Source organism: Drosophila busckii, chromosome 3L, assembly GCF_011750605.1.
Source record: "Drosophila busckii strain San Diego stock center, stock number 13000-0081.31 chromosome 3L, ASM1175060v1, whole genome shotgun sequence".
Classification (NCBI taxonomy): Eukaryota; Metazoa; Arthropoda; class Insecta; order Diptera; family Drosophilidae; genus Drosophila; species Drosophila busckii.
Window position 1 is genome coordinate 15,871,775 of NC_046606.1, and position 16,098 is coordinate 15,887,872.

At 43.2% G+C, this 16,098-nt stretch overlaps 3 protein-coding genes across 7 annotated transcripts; 1 reads left to right on the top strand and 2 right to left on the bottom strand.

Annotated features, from left to right (window-relative positions):
- Positions 1–1,473: 1,473 nt before the first annotated feature.
- Positions 1,474–8,881, bottom strand: LOC108600748. The gene is made up of 9 exons (XM_017988501.2): positions 8,348–8,881; positions 4,136–7,710; positions 3,743–4,071; positions 3,438–3,685; positions 3,327–3,381; positions 3,081–3,268; positions 2,391–3,023; positions 2,120–2,326; positions 1,474–2,058 (listed from the first exon to the last, which is right to left on the bottom strand). The coding sequence occupies exons 1-9, from the start codon at positions 8,649–8,651 to the stop codon at positions 1,535–1,537; spliced, it is 6,063 nt and encodes a 2,020-aa protein (XP_017843990.2). The 5' UTR covers positions 8,652–8,881; the 3' UTR covers positions 1,474–1,534.
- Positions 8,882–9,032: 151 nt separating this feature from the next.
- Positions 9,033–10,006, top strand: LOC108600474 (splicing factor 3A subunit 2). Its single transcript, XM_017988090.2, has one exon. It carries the CDS (start codon positions 9,169–9,171, stop codon positions 9,949–9,951), a length of 783 nt encoding a protein of 260 aa, XP_017843579.1. The 5' UTR covers positions 9,033–9,168; the 3' UTR covers positions 9,952–10,006.
- Positions 10,007–10,021: 15 nt separating this feature from the next.
- Positions 10,022–15,940, bottom strand: LOC108600472 (pneumococcal serine-rich repeat protein). Of its 5 annotated transcripts, XM_017988086.2 has the most exons (10): positions 15,578–15,940; positions 15,278–15,384; positions 13,922–14,782; positions 13,249–13,863; positions 11,685–13,195; positions 11,248–11,456; positions 10,907–11,189; positions 10,675–10,845; positions 10,505–10,612; positions 10,296–10,445 (listed from the first exon to the last, which is right to left on the bottom strand). In XM_017988086.2, the coding sequence occupies exons 2-10, from the start codon at positions 15,345–15,347 to the stop codon at positions 10,296–10,298; spliced, it is 3,978 nt and encodes a 1,325-aa protein (XP_017843575.2). In that variant the 5' UTR covers positions 15,348–15,384; positions 15,578–15,940. The 5 variants fall into 5 exon arrangements, with proteins under 5 accessions (XP_033149357.1, XP_017843576.2, XP_017843575.2 ...); XM_033293466.1 differs by having other exon boundaries at positions 10,022–10,445; positions 15,278–15,939; XM_017988087.2 differs by having other exon boundaries at positions 10,022–10,445; positions 13,922–14,632; positions 15,278–15,937.
- Positions 15,941–16,098: the final 158 nt, after the last annotated feature.

The following is a 16,098-nucleotide window of genomic DNA, read 5'->3' on the forward strand; positions in this document are numbered from 1 at the left end:
ATAATTTTATCATTTCATACCCTCATATGCGTAATCATTATCATAATTCCACTTGGATTCTTCTTAACTTTTACAATTCTTTTTACTTTATATTTATTTGGTTTTATGTAGATTTTGCAGACCAATGAAAAATTCATTTCTTCAATTTTTTCAAGACCGATAAAGAACTCATTTTCCTATATACAATTATATTCATTGTTTTTTTTCAGCCATAAGAAGAAATCTCCTTTTATTTTTTATTAGAGCTATACAACTTTTTCCAAACCGATCCAGAACTCGCCTTTCAAAATGCCAATCTTTTGAATTATCGTCTATCGTAATCCGTCATAGAAAACAGTAATTGGATTTCATATAGTAATTTTTATATATAATTCATTTTGGTAGTTTTTTGAGCCGGACCAAAAATCTGATTTCCTTTCTACCCGATTCAAAACTAAGAATTTAATAGCATCCCTATGAAGAAATCTCCTTTTATATTTAACCAGAACCACTCAACTTTCTCTAATCCTATCCAGAACTCGTCGCTCAAAACTTTTCGTTTCGTCGTTTGAATTACAGTCCAACCACTGCTGGCATAGAAAACAGTAATTGGATTCAATACAAAGAATTTGTGTATAATTTAAACTTATCTGTGTAGTTTCTCTAGTCCGATAAAGAATTCGTTTTTAACTATAAACCAACATTTTAACTGTGTTTTCTCCCATTCCTATCCTTTTAAAACGTTTCAATTTTTATTATAATTCCTGGTTATTTATTTGAACAATAGTCAAACCAAATCTGGCATAGAAAACAGTAATTGGATTCAATATAGAGTAATTTTGCAGTTTTTCCAGCCCGATTCAGAATCTCTTTTTTTTTTAATCAGAGCCACACAACTTTATCAAACTCGATCCAGAACTCCCACTCAAGTCGCTTCATAATTTTATCTTTGTCCAACCAAATCACAACCATAGAAAACAGTAAATGGATACAAAGAGAATATAATACAAAAATATTAATCCAATGTTTGCTGGGATATAGTACTATACAGCAATTGGTTTGATTTCTTTTTCTTTAGCTGTTTAGCTCGATTCATACTAAATGGCAATGTTTAATTGACGTATTTCCTTTTTTTGTAAGACGTATTTTGCATTTACTTCATATCGTCAAACATCCTTCACTCATATTATGAATTTCATACCCAGCACTTCACCGCAAAACAGAAATATTTTTTATTATAGTTTATGTTGGGCATAACATACATAACTTTTATTTGTAAAATTTATAAATATAGTTTTATATCAATAATATAAATTTAAATTCTATATTACATACTTGCAGTAATGCAATATATTATGTACAATATTTTATTTTAAATATATTTAATTTTAAATATATTTTATTTTAAATATATTTTATATATATATATATATATCTATATTAACGCAATAAATTATTCCAATTTATATAAAACGATTTTTATGTAATTCTGCATAATTAGGCAACAAGCATTCAACAAAATTGGAGTAAAAGTAATAATAATAAAATACGAGTCTCAGGACAGTTTGGATTCAAAATGTTTGTCCGGCTCGAGGTTGAAAATCCGCAAAAGTCCATGCTCAGCTCCTGCAGCGACCCAGTTACGTGCAGGTTTGTTCCAATTCCAACGCACGCAATTCACGCGTAGCAAGTTCGACAGATCGAAGCAGCTGATACGTCGATTAGCACTTAAATGATTGGGCCCGCTTCCATTGGGCATATTTGCCAATGGTTGAAGGAGCAATCCATAATCGCGCCTGAACTCTGCAGCTGTAAGTGACTCGGGTTGCTCTTTGCCATTCAAATAGACAGGTTCGGTGGCGCCCATAGTACGGACCTTAGTGCTACGTTTACGCAGCGCGTTCTCCAAGTTGATTTGCAGTGATTGCGTAAAGATGACGTCACCACGATCGCTGGAAGCCACCGTAAGCGTTTGCTGGCAATTAAAATGCAGTGATCGTGGACTGCTAATCGAGAAATCCAACAAGCCATGGGTGTAGGCAATGCCGGAGGGGTTGAGTGTAATCAAACGCGCATATTCTGCAACAAAGAATAAAATAAATTAAACACCAAACCAAATTGCAATGCATAGAAAACTTACGCAATTTAAATATTTCAGAGCTGCCAGCTACGAAAGCTTCCCACAAAGATGGCCAACTCAAGCAGCTCAAATAGAAATTGGCTACAGTTTCGGAAATAATTGGCAAGGGCTGCAGCCAGTTCTTGATATCATAGACGCATAGCTTACGCACGGAAGTGCCAACAGCTAGCCAACGTGGTCCCTTAGTGTCATAGTGCAGCTCCAAGTCTGCAGTTTACAAATAAATTGGCATTATATATAAATACAAAAAGTTTTGCTGACGTTTGCTTACGATATATATTGCGCTCGCCAAAGTAAAAGTAGTTGGCGGGCAGCAAATGCTGCTGATTGTTGTGCTCCAGAGCATTTAGTCCAGAGGTATCTAGCAAATCCCAAAAGGCAATATTACCACTGGCATAACCAGTCACCAAGAAATTATGACCAGCAGCCTCGGACCAACAGATTTTGGTGCAGGCATCCAGCACTGGCTCTGCTATATCCAAGCTGAGCATTAATAGCGCTTGCAATTCCAAAACCACACCTTGATGACAGTCCTCCACCTGCAGCGGTAGCGCATAAATCTGCACTGTACTCGAAGTATTTGCCACGGCCAAGAGAGCCAAACGATTTAAGGCCTTATCAAAGCCACCGCTGGGCATAAATGCGAAGCTATGCACTGGTCCCTCACGCACACGTATGCCATAATGCAGGCGCGTTTCCAACGCCCAATCCTGTTTGCCTTTTGACAGTTGATTGCAGGCGAGCAGCAAGAGTAAGGCGTCCTCTAATTTCGGTTTAAGCTGACGCGCATAGCCGAGCATCTTGGCACGCTGTGCACACAACAAATATTGTGTTGCCGCTTCAGCGGGCAGCGGCACCCAAGCCAACTGCTTGATGGCAGAGCCCAAATAGCAAACGTGCTCATCTGCAATATAATACAATCAAATACAAATCAGAAATGAGGCTTACAAGCATACATTACCTGCTTGATTGAAGCTCTCCAGTGGCGCCAATTGTTGCCAATTATCGTTTTTGAGCTTATTGTAGGCATAGCGCATGGATTTAAACTCCTTGGAGGGCAGCAACTCTTTAGATAGCTGCGCAGAAAGTTGTGTAAAGAGGGGCTTCCAATGGGCATACAAAGCTTGCTTGGAATAATTTGTTTTCTCGCTGTTGACATGAAAATAAATGTAAATTTCAGAGTGAAATAAAATGCCATTTTACTTACAAAAATGCCCAACGTTCTGCTACCACCAAGTCCAGTTTAGAAATGCGTCCAAGCACTGCAAGTAATAAATTTGATTTCATTTCATTTAAAATAAGTTAATTTTATACTCACAGCTCTTGCGCAAGTCCCCTGCACTTATTTTCGAGCTATTTCGCTTCGACATAGTTTTAATGCGTCCACGTTCCTTGGGTTCATCTTCCTCAGACACAGGCGCATCCTCATTAGAGTCCACGCCTTCAGATCCATCCTCTTCAGAAGATTCATTATCCTTAGCTGCATCATAATCAGATGCATCGCTTTCAAAAGCTTTCGTTTCCTGCTCGGTTAAGGCAGCTAGCTTCCCCAGCTTGTTTTCAGCTCTGCCAATGGTAAATTTATTACTTTTTGCGAAAATTTATATTGAAAGTACCACTTACTTTATTGTGGACTTGCGCTTGGCGCGTCCCGCGTTGCTGAAAACCGTCACGTTCGCCTGCATTTCCTCAGCTGCAGCCATTTTGTCCGCCTTTTCCTGCAGCTGCGTGCGCTTGACGAGACAAGTTCGATAGTGTACTGGATAAGATAGCTTGCTATAGGATTTTTTGCAAATCTCGCACTCTACGCGCTGCTTGGCCCCACAGCTCTCCATATGCAGCAACAAGCCCAGTCCCGTGCCCAGCTGGCGTTGACAGATCCGGCAGCAGAGACTATTGCCGGCCTTAAGGTATGCGTTAATCATAGTGGTGAGCCCATGACGATTTAACAACTGCAAAAAGCATAAACAGATTAATAAAGTTGCATGTATATAAACAAATGTTTAAGATGCGCACCGCTGGTGTTTTCTCCATTGTCCAGCCTATGCCGTAGTGCTCACCCAAGTGAGTTTGCCATTGCGCCTTGTTGCAGCGCTTCAAGCACAGACCGCACTGGTCGCTACCCTCTCCTTGCCCATCCAGACGCAGCTGCTCGACCTGCAGCTCCAGCTGCTCCCGCTGGGTGATGAGCAGCAATCGCAAGTCAAAGCCACTGCAGTCGGGCCAGCCAGGCATGGTATCTATCGCATTGTTCTCCGTTTTTAAACGCTTGGCAAAAAGCTCATTGGCAGATTTTCGTCCACGCTTCTTGGGCGCAGACAACGATGTGTCGTTGGGTGTGGCTGTCTCTTGGGGCGTGACTACACTTACGGCGGGTAGGCTTTGCCGTCCACGACGTGTTTCAGTCTTTGGTTTGAGTTCAGCTGCGCTTGTGTCAAGCTCAGCTGTGGAAATTTTCCGTTTGGTCTGACGTTTAGACTGCGTCGTCTCCTCAGCATTGAGCTGCACCTCTGGTGTCTCCTTAGTGCCGCGTTTGCTTTTGCGCTTGGCCGTTGCTGGCTCTTCTATCACTTCCGCAGCTTCAGTCTCAGCTGTTGGTGTTGCTGCCAGCGGCGGCTTTAGGCTCTTGCGTGTGCTTCTTTGATTCACTGTTGTCAGTGGCTTCAATTTGGCCAACTCTAAATGCTCTTCCTTAGTTGTCTCTTGCTGGGATTTTACCTGCTCTGCCTTTGTCACTTTTGCTGCTTCGTGGTCTTTGCCTCGTTTGTTATTACGCCTTGTTGTAGTCTTCTCTAGTGCCACATCACTGAGCAGCCTGAGATTACACTGCGCATCCTCGACACTCACATCACAGACACTTGGTTTCGGCTGCTCCTTGTGCTCAGCTGCTGTTGTAAGCGGCTCCTCCTCCGTTTCATCACAATCCGGCGTCGTATCATCGCTTATATCCGTCTCCTGGGACTTGAGCTGCTTGACCCGCCTGCTATTGCTCAGGTCTTCATCAAACCCATGAAACATAAGTCCATCATCATCACTGGTGCTGGATGTGGTTACGCGCTGTCCGTTTTTCGCTTTGCTTTCGGCCAGCAGTGCACGCTTTCTGGGATGCACTGCCTCCGCAGCTGGCTTGGCGGGTCGCTTAGCACTGAGCACTGGACGCGTCTTGATTAGTTTCTTTCTAGTCGTTGACTTGCCAGCTGTTTGCTCTGCTGGCTGCACAGGCAGTGCAGGCTCAGCAGTCTGTTGATTCTCGGCCACTGGCTGCTTGCTGACTTTGAAGGGCACTTTGGCTTCACCCTGAGCTGCTGGCTCCTCTCGACTTAAAACTTCCAGCAAATTTACGCTTGTAGTTGTTACAACGGCGTCTTTTGTTTCATTATTGTTGTTGCTTTTGTTGAGTAGTTTTTGCTTTAGCTTAGGCATCTTGGGTGGACGATAGAGTTGGGTTAGATCTTTTTCCTTCTCTGCCAGCATATTCCCTTTAGTTGCCGTTTCATCATGAGTGTCTTCAGCTGGGGAATTCTTTGCTTCTTCCTCGGCTCCCTTAAATGCGTAGCTCTTAAGCTCATCTGTTGCTTTGTTTGCTGTTTCTATAGAAATATTATCTATTGATTTTCCCGATTTTTTTCTCACCTTCGTATCTTCAGCTTCATTAGGCACAACCTCTGCTGGTTTTTGAAATTTCTCTGGAGTTTTTATGACTAACTTTTTATTTCTTCCATGCGCATTGTCAGACTCATCTTTTATTTTTACCATATCATTATCTTTAGTTTTCTCAACCGGCTTCGCATCTTGTTTAGCTGATTTTGGTATTTCTTCTTTTTGAGGCTTTTCGTCCTGATATTTCGCTTGTTGTTCATCACTTTTTCTGCTTTTTCTATTTCTGGTTTCTTCGACGCTTTTCTCTTTCATGTTATTTATGCTTTGGTCAGTTTTAAACTTACTTAATGTATTTTTAATTTCTGTTTTCTCAATTTTTGATAAATCTTTTGGAGTTTCCGTTCGAATTGTGATGTTGCGACTTTCTTCAGTTATTTTCTTCATTTGTTTTGTACTTTCTTCACTTTTTGCGATTGAATTTTTGGTTTTGTTTTCCACTTGATCTTTTGGTAACTTATCCACACTTTTAGGTTCCTCAATGACTACACTTATATCACCGGCAGTTTCCGTTGATGCCACATTATTCTTTTCGCTATCTACAACGCTTGTTTCTTGTAGTTTTGATACAATAGGTCGTTTCTTACGTTGGACCAATTGAACTTGACCTTTCCTTACTCGATAAGGAAACGGTTTGTCCTGTGGCTTTTCTTTTTCCTCCTCCTCTGGTAGCTTTTCTTCCTTCGCCGCAGACTCTTCTGTGTGTACTCCCACTGTTTTATTAATTTCCTTAACAGTTGGAATGTCATTCTTGCCGACGCTGCTTGCATTATCTTTTTTAGGACTTGTATTGATTGTCTGATTGTCTATGCTATTGCTTTGCATTTTCATGGGGTTCGGACTTATGCGCACAACATTGGGCTCGTTATTATTGACTGTGGCATGTAAAATATCAAGATCTTGCAACTTGAGAATTTTGCCAATAGGTAACTCTTGCTCAGGTGTCTTGGGCCTTACAGTTTCTTTTATTGAATTAAATTTAGCATTCAGCATTGCTTCCTCTGCCGATAGTTCAAACACATTGGTCTGGTCGATGGGCTTTGATGCCGTTAGCTGAGCTATAAAATCCACTGCGGAGAGCATACCGCTGGAAGACTTATCATCAGGGGAACGAGGTCCAATAGACGTAGGCACATGTGAAGGCGAAAAGGTGTTGTTTACTTTTTCAACTGGGGAAATGAGCGAGGTATGTATATCGGTGCAAGGTGAAATAATGCTTATATCATTGGGAATTGCTGGCGAGCTGGGCACTACATCAGTTGGCGGTGCCGTCCCAGGTTGCTTCTGTTGCTCTGCCTGCTTGCGTATTTCTTTGGCCAACAGGGCAAGCTTTTCACGCGGCATCTTTAGTTTGTTGGCATTAAGTATAACCTTTCCTTTTGGGGCTGGTGGCAGTTTACTGGGCAAATTTATTATCTTCTTGAGCGGCGTGGAGGCTGGCAAATGTAGATTACGCAAATCTATTTTTTCATCGGGCGCTAGCACTTTATTCTCAAGCACAATAAGTGGTGCCGGTGGCGGTGACTTTGCTACGACTGTTGGCGGATTTGCTGGACTTGAGGATGCTCTTTTTACAACAGGTGTAACGCCTCTTTCCGCTGCGGGCGGAGGCTGCTCCTTCCGTTTTGAACTCGATTTCCCACATGTAGCACGCTGCTTGGGCAATTGATTTAGCAAATTTAGCACCAATGGTTGCTGACGCGTTGTTAAATCAGCTTTGGTTACAGATCCATTAAAGCCACCAGAAGATGTTGACGCAGCTGAGCTGTTGTTTGCATTAGTAGTAGTTGTTGCTATCGTTGGTGTTGTAGCAGCACCATCTGACAAACGAGCAGCGGCTTTGCTCAGTATTCGATTTTTTAGGAGCGCCTTTATATGCAGCGTCTGCTCATTCACAGCAACAACATTTTTGGAAAATGATTTCGCAATTTTTGCTGTAAAGTAAGAAAAAAAAATATGATTAGTTATCTATAATGATTTGAGCCCACGCTGAGATTCGAACCCACATCCGACTTTTAGTTGGTCAAAACTCAATAAAATCCTACCTAACTTAACAGTTACACCATCGAAAGATTTCAAATGTTAATGTCGAAGCTAACACTTGAATATATTATATGAGTCGAAATTACAAAAAAAAAATATACTTATATTTACAAAGCTTACAAACAAATTAACAAAGGATAATTTGTTATCAATAACAATTTGTTGAACGTAATTTGCTTTTGTAAAAATATATTTAAATACATACATATACACTTATATATATATATATATTGATGAAAGATAACTCCTATTAAATAATTAAAGACTTATATATAATATATTTAATATATATTATACTTTAAACATTGAAATGTCTACATCAAAAGGCGTTGTTCCAGAAGCGAACTCTGGTTCCTAACCAAAAAATTATTTCACAACAGCGTGCAACTTAACAAGCAACGCCACGAAGCCCTATCCGAGCCCCTTTGCCCAAACACTTACAAGGCAACATAATTTGGTTTAAAATCGGGAAAACCCCAACTTATAAGTAAAATTTAATTTTCCCTTAGCAACATTTTTTTTAATTACCATTAAGTATCTCAAGTTGTGGCTTTTGTTGTTGTGTAGCTGTGGTAGCAGACTCTGTTGTTGACTGCGCTGCACCAACGCTCGGGGCAGAGGGCACTGTAGACACTGACGTTCTTGTCGTTGTTGCCGCCTCGGATGCTGGCGTTGTCAAGGTAGCATCTCTTTTTGGAGTTAAGTTTTGTTTACCCAATGCTTCTGCCAGTTTTCTATCCAAGCCGGCTTTTTTTAATTTGTTAAAATCCAAGGGTATTTTATTGATAATTCGCTTGGGCGTCGCTGCTGAATTCGTCGACGGCATCGACATCTTGCCAAGTTTATTAATTCTCACGCAATATGGAATTGGAATTGCAACTTCTGACAGAACATTGACTTTTTGCTCATTGCTTGCTTGTGGTTTAATTTAAATTAAGCAGCATGAACTACGCAGCAAACTATGACCAAATTAACACACAATTTATGTTCCAAGGAATTTATGCGAGCAATTATACATAGAACGTTTTTGCACTCGTATTCTTAAATATTGCAATTCTTGAATATTGCACATTGATTGTGAGCACTCACTTATTGCTTACTGCGCTTTTGTCAAGACTTAAAATTATTTAACATTTTTAAAACAAAAGTAAGCATGTGCAACTCAAAGTCGTAGCGATGCAAAAAGTAACGATATATCATACACAATTCGTAGTTTTAATGATAGTAGTTCAGTTGAACGAACTTATGGATGCTGCTCTGAGTTTTCAAGTAGTGTGGCAACCCTGCCCTGCAAAAACAAGACAAATTTTATTTTCACAGCGTTTTTTTCGTATAAATTAAATTAAAACATGGATTTTCAAAATCGCGCCGGTGGCAAAACCGGTAGCGGTGGTGTCGCCTCCTGGTCGGAGACGAATCGCGAGCGTCGCGAACGGTTGCGGCAGTTGGCGCTTGAAACAATTGATTTGAATAAGGATCCATATTTTATGAAAAACCATCTTGGCTCCTACGAATGTAAGCTATGTCTAACGCTTCACAACAACGAGGGCAGTTACCTGGCGCACACGCAAGGCAAAAAACATCAGGAGAACTTGGCACGACGTGCCGCCAAGGAGGCCAAAGAAGCACCTTCCTCGCTGCTTGCGCCGGAAAAACCACGCGTGGAACCCAAAAAGTTTGTGAAAATCGGTCGGCCCGGTTATCGTGTTACCAAACAACGTGAGCCCTCAAATGGACAGCAGTCGCTGCTCTTTCAGATCGATTATCCGGAGATTAGTGAAGGTATAGTGCCGCGTCATCGTTTCATGTCCGCCTACGAGCAAAAGATTGAGCCACCAGACCGCAAGTGGCAGTACCTGCTCTTTGCGGCTGAGCCCTATGAAACAATTGGCTTCAAAGTGCCCTCACGTGAAGTGGAGAAAACCGAAGGCAGGTTTTGGACGCATTGGAATCGAGATACCAAGCAGTTTTTCCTGCAGTTTGCATTCAAGTTCGAGCCAAAGATACTGCCACCACCGCCGCCGAATATTCATAGAACACTGGGACCACCGGCTGGCTTCCCCATGCCAGGACCACCTCGTCCCGCTATGCATCCCATGTTCAATGGCGTGCCACCGCCGCCACCCATGTAAACCAGACTTTGTAAACGTAATTAAATATAACAGCAAAATAAATAAACTACAATGTTGTATAAATTTATTGTACAATTATATATTATCTTTTTGCTTAAGAAGTTTGAAAAAATATTGCATACATTTTAATCGTGGTGTGTTGATGTGTAATTTGAATGTGTGTTTGCTTTGTAAAGTCATATCTTACAAATTGAATATACACAAGTTAAGCTAATAGATTAAACTAACGTCTCATATACATATAGCTAAACTTAGGCAAATATACAATTCTAAAAGCTAACAATACATGGTAGCTTAAAAGAGAGACCTCAAGGCTCGACGCATCGTTGTCGTTGGATTGTTACTTATAATTTCTCACGTTTCTTAAAATTACGCTTCGATTGCAATCGATTGATAATGTCAGAGACGTGCGGCTTATGCTCAAATATCTTCATCAATTGGTTCTGCGCCTCGTTGATACCATCGGTGATAATTTTGCTCCGTTGTAAGTTGCCCTAAAAGATAATGATGTTATGCGTTGCTGTTTATATTGAAAATTTATCAGAGCACTTACCTTCAGAAGCTCGCTCATGCGCTCAATTTCGCTGGTCTTGTCCTTGTCCTTTTCAAATTTCTTCAGCATAGACTCCAGCTGGCTTAGATTGACGGATTCCGAATCGCTCTAAATTAGCAAATATAAACATTAAATAACTATCTTTTATATTGAACACAATCTAAATTTACCAAGTCTTCCATTTGTGACCGCAAATGATAAAGCTTCCAGCCGCTGATCTTACCCTGGACATTGGGCTGATTAGCCAGATCAATGACTGTGGCACGTCGCTCGTCACGCGGCTTAATGTCAGTGTAACGATAAAAATGATTGTTGGCCAGTTTATGCGTGGGCTTATAGGTCTGAAAAATACAATTCATTTTAAAATGCATACAACTAAATGCAATTGTTTATGCCGCTTACATTGAGCAGCGCGCAGTTGCGCGGACGTCGCAAGACAAAGTCCACAGGATTGGCATTCTCCTTGTTGGCAGGCGCTGCTCCGCTGGCAGCCAAGCGATGATTATTAGTTTCGCTAGCGTTGGTCGTGGGAGCAGTTGCTGCTGTAAGCAGCAAAGCACCATTGTTCAGCGTTGGTTGCGATTGCTGTGGCACGTAGCTAGTATTTGCCTCCAGACTGCTTGTGGGCGGTGGCAGCGCCAGTGTTGTTGAAGCTTGACTTAGATTCGACTGCTGACTGTCATTGCTGCAAGTAGTTTAAGTTAACGAATTTGTTAACTACAACAAAGCTTATTAAAACTTACGTGGAGCGTCGTGGTTTCTTGCGTGCCGAGCTATCATAGCTGGCGGTACTACCACTGCTGTTGCCATTCATGCGCGATTGTTGTAATTGATTCGTAGTCAAGCTAACTGCAGGCGTTGTTGATTGCCCCAGAGTCACGTCCACAAAGGCACTGCCACGTGTGCTCAACGTGACTGTTGTCCCTAGATTGCCTTGATGCGTTGAATACAACTGTAATAGCAGATAAAAAAATTTTTTTTTCATTTATATACATAGTTTACGGTTATATGTAAGAAGAAATATTTTAAAAGCCTCGCAATTTAATAACAACCAAGTCTAACTTAAGAAATTAAAATTGATTTTCTTCAATTTGAATGAAAACAATCAAAGTATCTTTTGATTAATTTTTATAAAGATTTAAGATTTCTAAAATAATATATTCTGTATTCTTTAACTAACCTCATTGATAGGATTAAAATGCGTGGCATTCTCTCTCGCTGCAGGTGTTCCTGCTGCTACCGCCTCATCACACAAACGATTCATATTGCTGTCCTGTATCTGCTGCTCCACACCTGGCGAAGAGTTTGCCGACACTGTGGTGGAGCCATCCGACGAGGCTGGCGACTCAGCGCGCACGTTACGTGTACTTATAATGCTTCCCGCCGTCGTGGATACTGATGCTGTAGAAGTCGAGGAGGCACCAAGAGCAGCCGCGACTGCAGAGTTTACGCGTTCGCGTTCCTTTTTTGCCAACGCCTCCACAGTCAGCGCTGAGCTCACAGTACTGCTGACGCTGACTGGAGGCGCAACTGATACTGCTGCAGCTGTAACTGTTGCCACTGTGACGGGCTGTAAGTTAAAGGAGGAGCCGCTGCCTAAATTCACAGCTGTTATATTGCTGCTGCTGGTAGAGGCTGACGAGTTGCTATTGCTGCTCATAGAGAGCAGCGTGGGCGCTAGATTTTTGACACCACGTATGGGTGAACCTTCGGCATCACGTTTGCGCATAAAGTTGGATACCAAGGTGTTCGCGGTGACAGGCACAGGAACCGTCACTGACACGGGCATGGGTAGCGCGCTAACTGTAGCGCCGCCACCGGTCGTGGTAGGTGCCACACCTGTGGTGACCTTGACAGATGTATGCAGTGGTATAACCATATGTTGAGCTGGGGAAGCACCCGCATGAGTACCGCTGGCTGGTATGATGAGCTGCTGGTGTCCAATGGTGCGACCACCTGCTGCCGTTGTTGAGGGTAGCACCGTAAATGTGGCCGTGGAACCACTACTGACTCCACTCTGAGCATGGCTAGCAAAGGGTAGCGAGGAGACGGACAAACTGGTGCCGGCGGTGCTCACCAGCTGAGCTTGGGCATGCGATTGGGCATGTGTATGCGTGCTCTGTGTCACGGTTGTGGTCGTTAGTGACAGCACCCCCGTTGAGGAGGCTGGCATGGACTCGTAGTAAATGGCTGAGCTGCCATGTGGCAAAAAGGAGGCACCTGATGCTGTTGATGTGACCACGGTTGTTGGTGTTGCGCTGACGCTAACGCCGCCAGTACCGCTGCGCTGCTGTATATACACATTGGTGGGAGTGCCACCATGCGACATGCTGTTGGGTCCAGTTGAATCTGCACCCGCTGACTGCGTCATCATCATTTTTCCAACAGTTATTCCACTTGCATTCTTAATGGGCGTCAATGTTCCCGTCAAGATGTTACTTGCGGTGCCGGCACGACCACCTATAGTCAAGGGCAGTACTGTTGCGCCGCCCGCTGCGCCGCTGCTGCCACTAGTCACAACACTTGATTGGGATACTGTGCTGGGAACAGCCTGTATGCTGGCCACGCCTTGCGGCGTCATGTTTGGTGCACCACTCACTCCACCGGTGGATAGCTTGCCAATGGGATTAAGCTGTGTGATTGTCAAAGAAGGCTGCACCTTTGCTGTCATGGTCACAGGAGGTCGTATGCCTGGAATGCAATTAGAATTAGCCAAAAGTTTACTACTAAGAAGCATTACTTACCCATCTTTGCTGCAGCGCTGGTGCTCATGAGAAAAGGTTGTAACATCACATTGCCTGAGAGGCGTGCTGCAGAACAGATCTGCTGTGTGCCGCCCGTGGCTGGCTGCTGCAGTTGTATAATTCTCGTGGTGGACAGATTGGTGGTACTTAACGCCACAGGCGGCACGCTGGAAACAGATCCTACTGCACCACCTGCAGCACGCCCTGCTACTGTAACGCCGCCGGACACACTAACGACGGGGGTGGGTGGTGCTATGCTGGCGCTTAGCTGTGGTAAGCTCGGCGCTCGTATGCTAATGCTGGTGGAGTTGATCTTAGCGCCCGGAAAGCTTTTGCCCAGCGATATGGGACGCACCTGCCGAGGCGTCACGGTAGTGCCGCCTGGAGTGGTCGCCGTGCCGCCTGCGGCGTTTACTGTGCTGCCCAACGGCGTGGTTACAGCAAAACGTGGATTAAACTGCTGACCAGCATTGGGATTGTTGTGTGGTGCGTTTGAGCTGTATACAAGTGTGGCCTGATGACGGGGCGGAAGCACTGTAGCAACATAAGCTTGCGCTCCTGAACCTGGCCCCGCTGACTGCGGTGGCAACGGTTGGGCGGCGGTAACGGAAAGCGCTGTAAGAGAACAATTATAGTAACAAGCTTAATTTTGGTTGGAGCAGCACTAGCTCACCTGATGGCGTCTGTATTGGTGTAGCTGTGGTCACAATGCTAGCGCCGGCAGAGGTGGTTATGATGCGTTGCCTGGGCTGATGTATGGCGCGTATGAGCTGCACTTGTCCATTGGGACTATGCATCCAAGCAGCCGCGGCACCGCTGTTGGCCGCTGAGATAACCGTGGAGGGCTGTGAAGTGCGCACAAAACTGCTGCTGAGACCAGTTGGCGTGGCAGGCGTTACGCTGGCAGAAGATGTAGCACGCAGTGGTGTAACTAAACGTTGGGCGGTTGTAACAGCCACACCGCTCATCTGTGTGGCTGTGACGCTGGCGCGTGGCAAATAGGTGGCTTGCGTCACTGGACGTGTTACCGTAATGGAGGCATTGGAGACGTTGCGTGCTGGTGCCGCTGGTATGGCTGTGATCTGTGTTCGTCCGGTGGCCGTCACATTCTCCAGCTGCTTGATCATGGGCATGACAACGCGCACTTGGGTGGACTGGCCGCCGGCACCAATGGCACGTATGGATGCTGCCGTTGTGGCCTGCCCGGTGTTAAGGGAAATTGGAGTACCGCTAAGTGAGCTCTGCACAGGATTGCCGGTGGTAGAGACTTTGATGGTCCCGCCACTGATAATGGGCGTTCCACTGATGGAGATTCCGCCATCCGCCTTAACGTGCGTTATCTTGGCTGCCACCGTGGAGTGTGCTGCGGAGTGCAAATGGGGGGCTAATGAATAACGGTTTAGAGCGCCACGTATTTGCACGTGCGGATATGTGTGTGATACCATGGCAGTTGTTGTTGTGCTGGAGGATGTGGTTAACAAGTGCTTTGGGTTGGCTTGAGGATGAGTGCGTATTTTAACGGCTTTTAATACAGCTAAATAATAATAGAAATTAAAAAATGCATATGCGCAATATTCAAAGCTAGTTGGCAACGCCACAAAGTATTTTTCAAACTAATTGGCAACATTGAGACGAACACAAAGACAAAAACAAAACACACAAAAGCTTTTCTGTTTCATTAATTACTCGACTAAGCATTTAAATGGTTTTGGCAAAACCTAACATATTTAATTTTCTATAAATAATTTGTAATTGGCGCTATTTTGGCGCAATAACTTTAACTACGCGCCAAAATTCACTTCGTGGGAACTAACAACATCTATATATTCATCGATAAATCGCTATCGACCATTATCGGGCACAATGTATATATACACTTGGGACGCAAAACACATACAACACTTTTGACACACACACGTGCAATTATTGTTATGTATACATACTAATGCCAGCAGACACATATATATATTTAAATACACATATACAAAATTATGCATGTACATAATAGATATCGCTTTAAAGCACATACCTGGGGCCGTTGTCGTAGCTGTACTTCCACCCACCGTTCCGCCTCCACCACCCTCACTGGATGCACTCATGCTCTCCACAAACGCAGTATACTTCTGTTTAAAAATGCTGCAAAATGCAACAAATAACAATTTTATGCTCGGCCCCCTTTTGTAAAAGCGGTTTTCTTATCAATGCGCAGTGGCTATATGAATGTAAGTATGTATGTGTGTGTATGCTTTTGTATACATAAGCACACGTACATACAGACAAATATATGCGTGTGTACAGTTCCGCTGCTGGCTTCACTGCAACAACTTGCCTTGCACTTATTGCTTGTACTGTATGAACAAATAACTGATTTTTCACTATTTTTTAATAACACTTTTATTTATTTTACAATTTTTTATGTATTTTTTTAAGGACGTATGCATGTCGCTTTACGGTATCGATACTGAGTAAAAATAATAACTAATGGTGGATGAGCGGATGGCTGGATGATGGCTGCATTTCAAAATATTCCACTCGCTAGGAAACATCGATTAAGTTGAGTTCCATCCCTAACGAACGTACGGATCTCTCGCTCGCGCCAACCAATTATTTGTGTTTCTTAACTGCTCGCACGCTATCGTGTTATAACTGCGCTGTCTCTCTTGCAATTTGTGCTATCGATTGTTTTACAGCACTATTTTGGGAAAAAAAACAGTAAATGTTTAAGTATTAAAAAGAAAATAGGCAATGAATGATTTTCGAACCAATATAATTTAAAAAATATCCTTAAAAACATAATATTGTTGTACGTTTTCGTACATTTGGATATAGCTTGTTTCTGTATTTACCTTT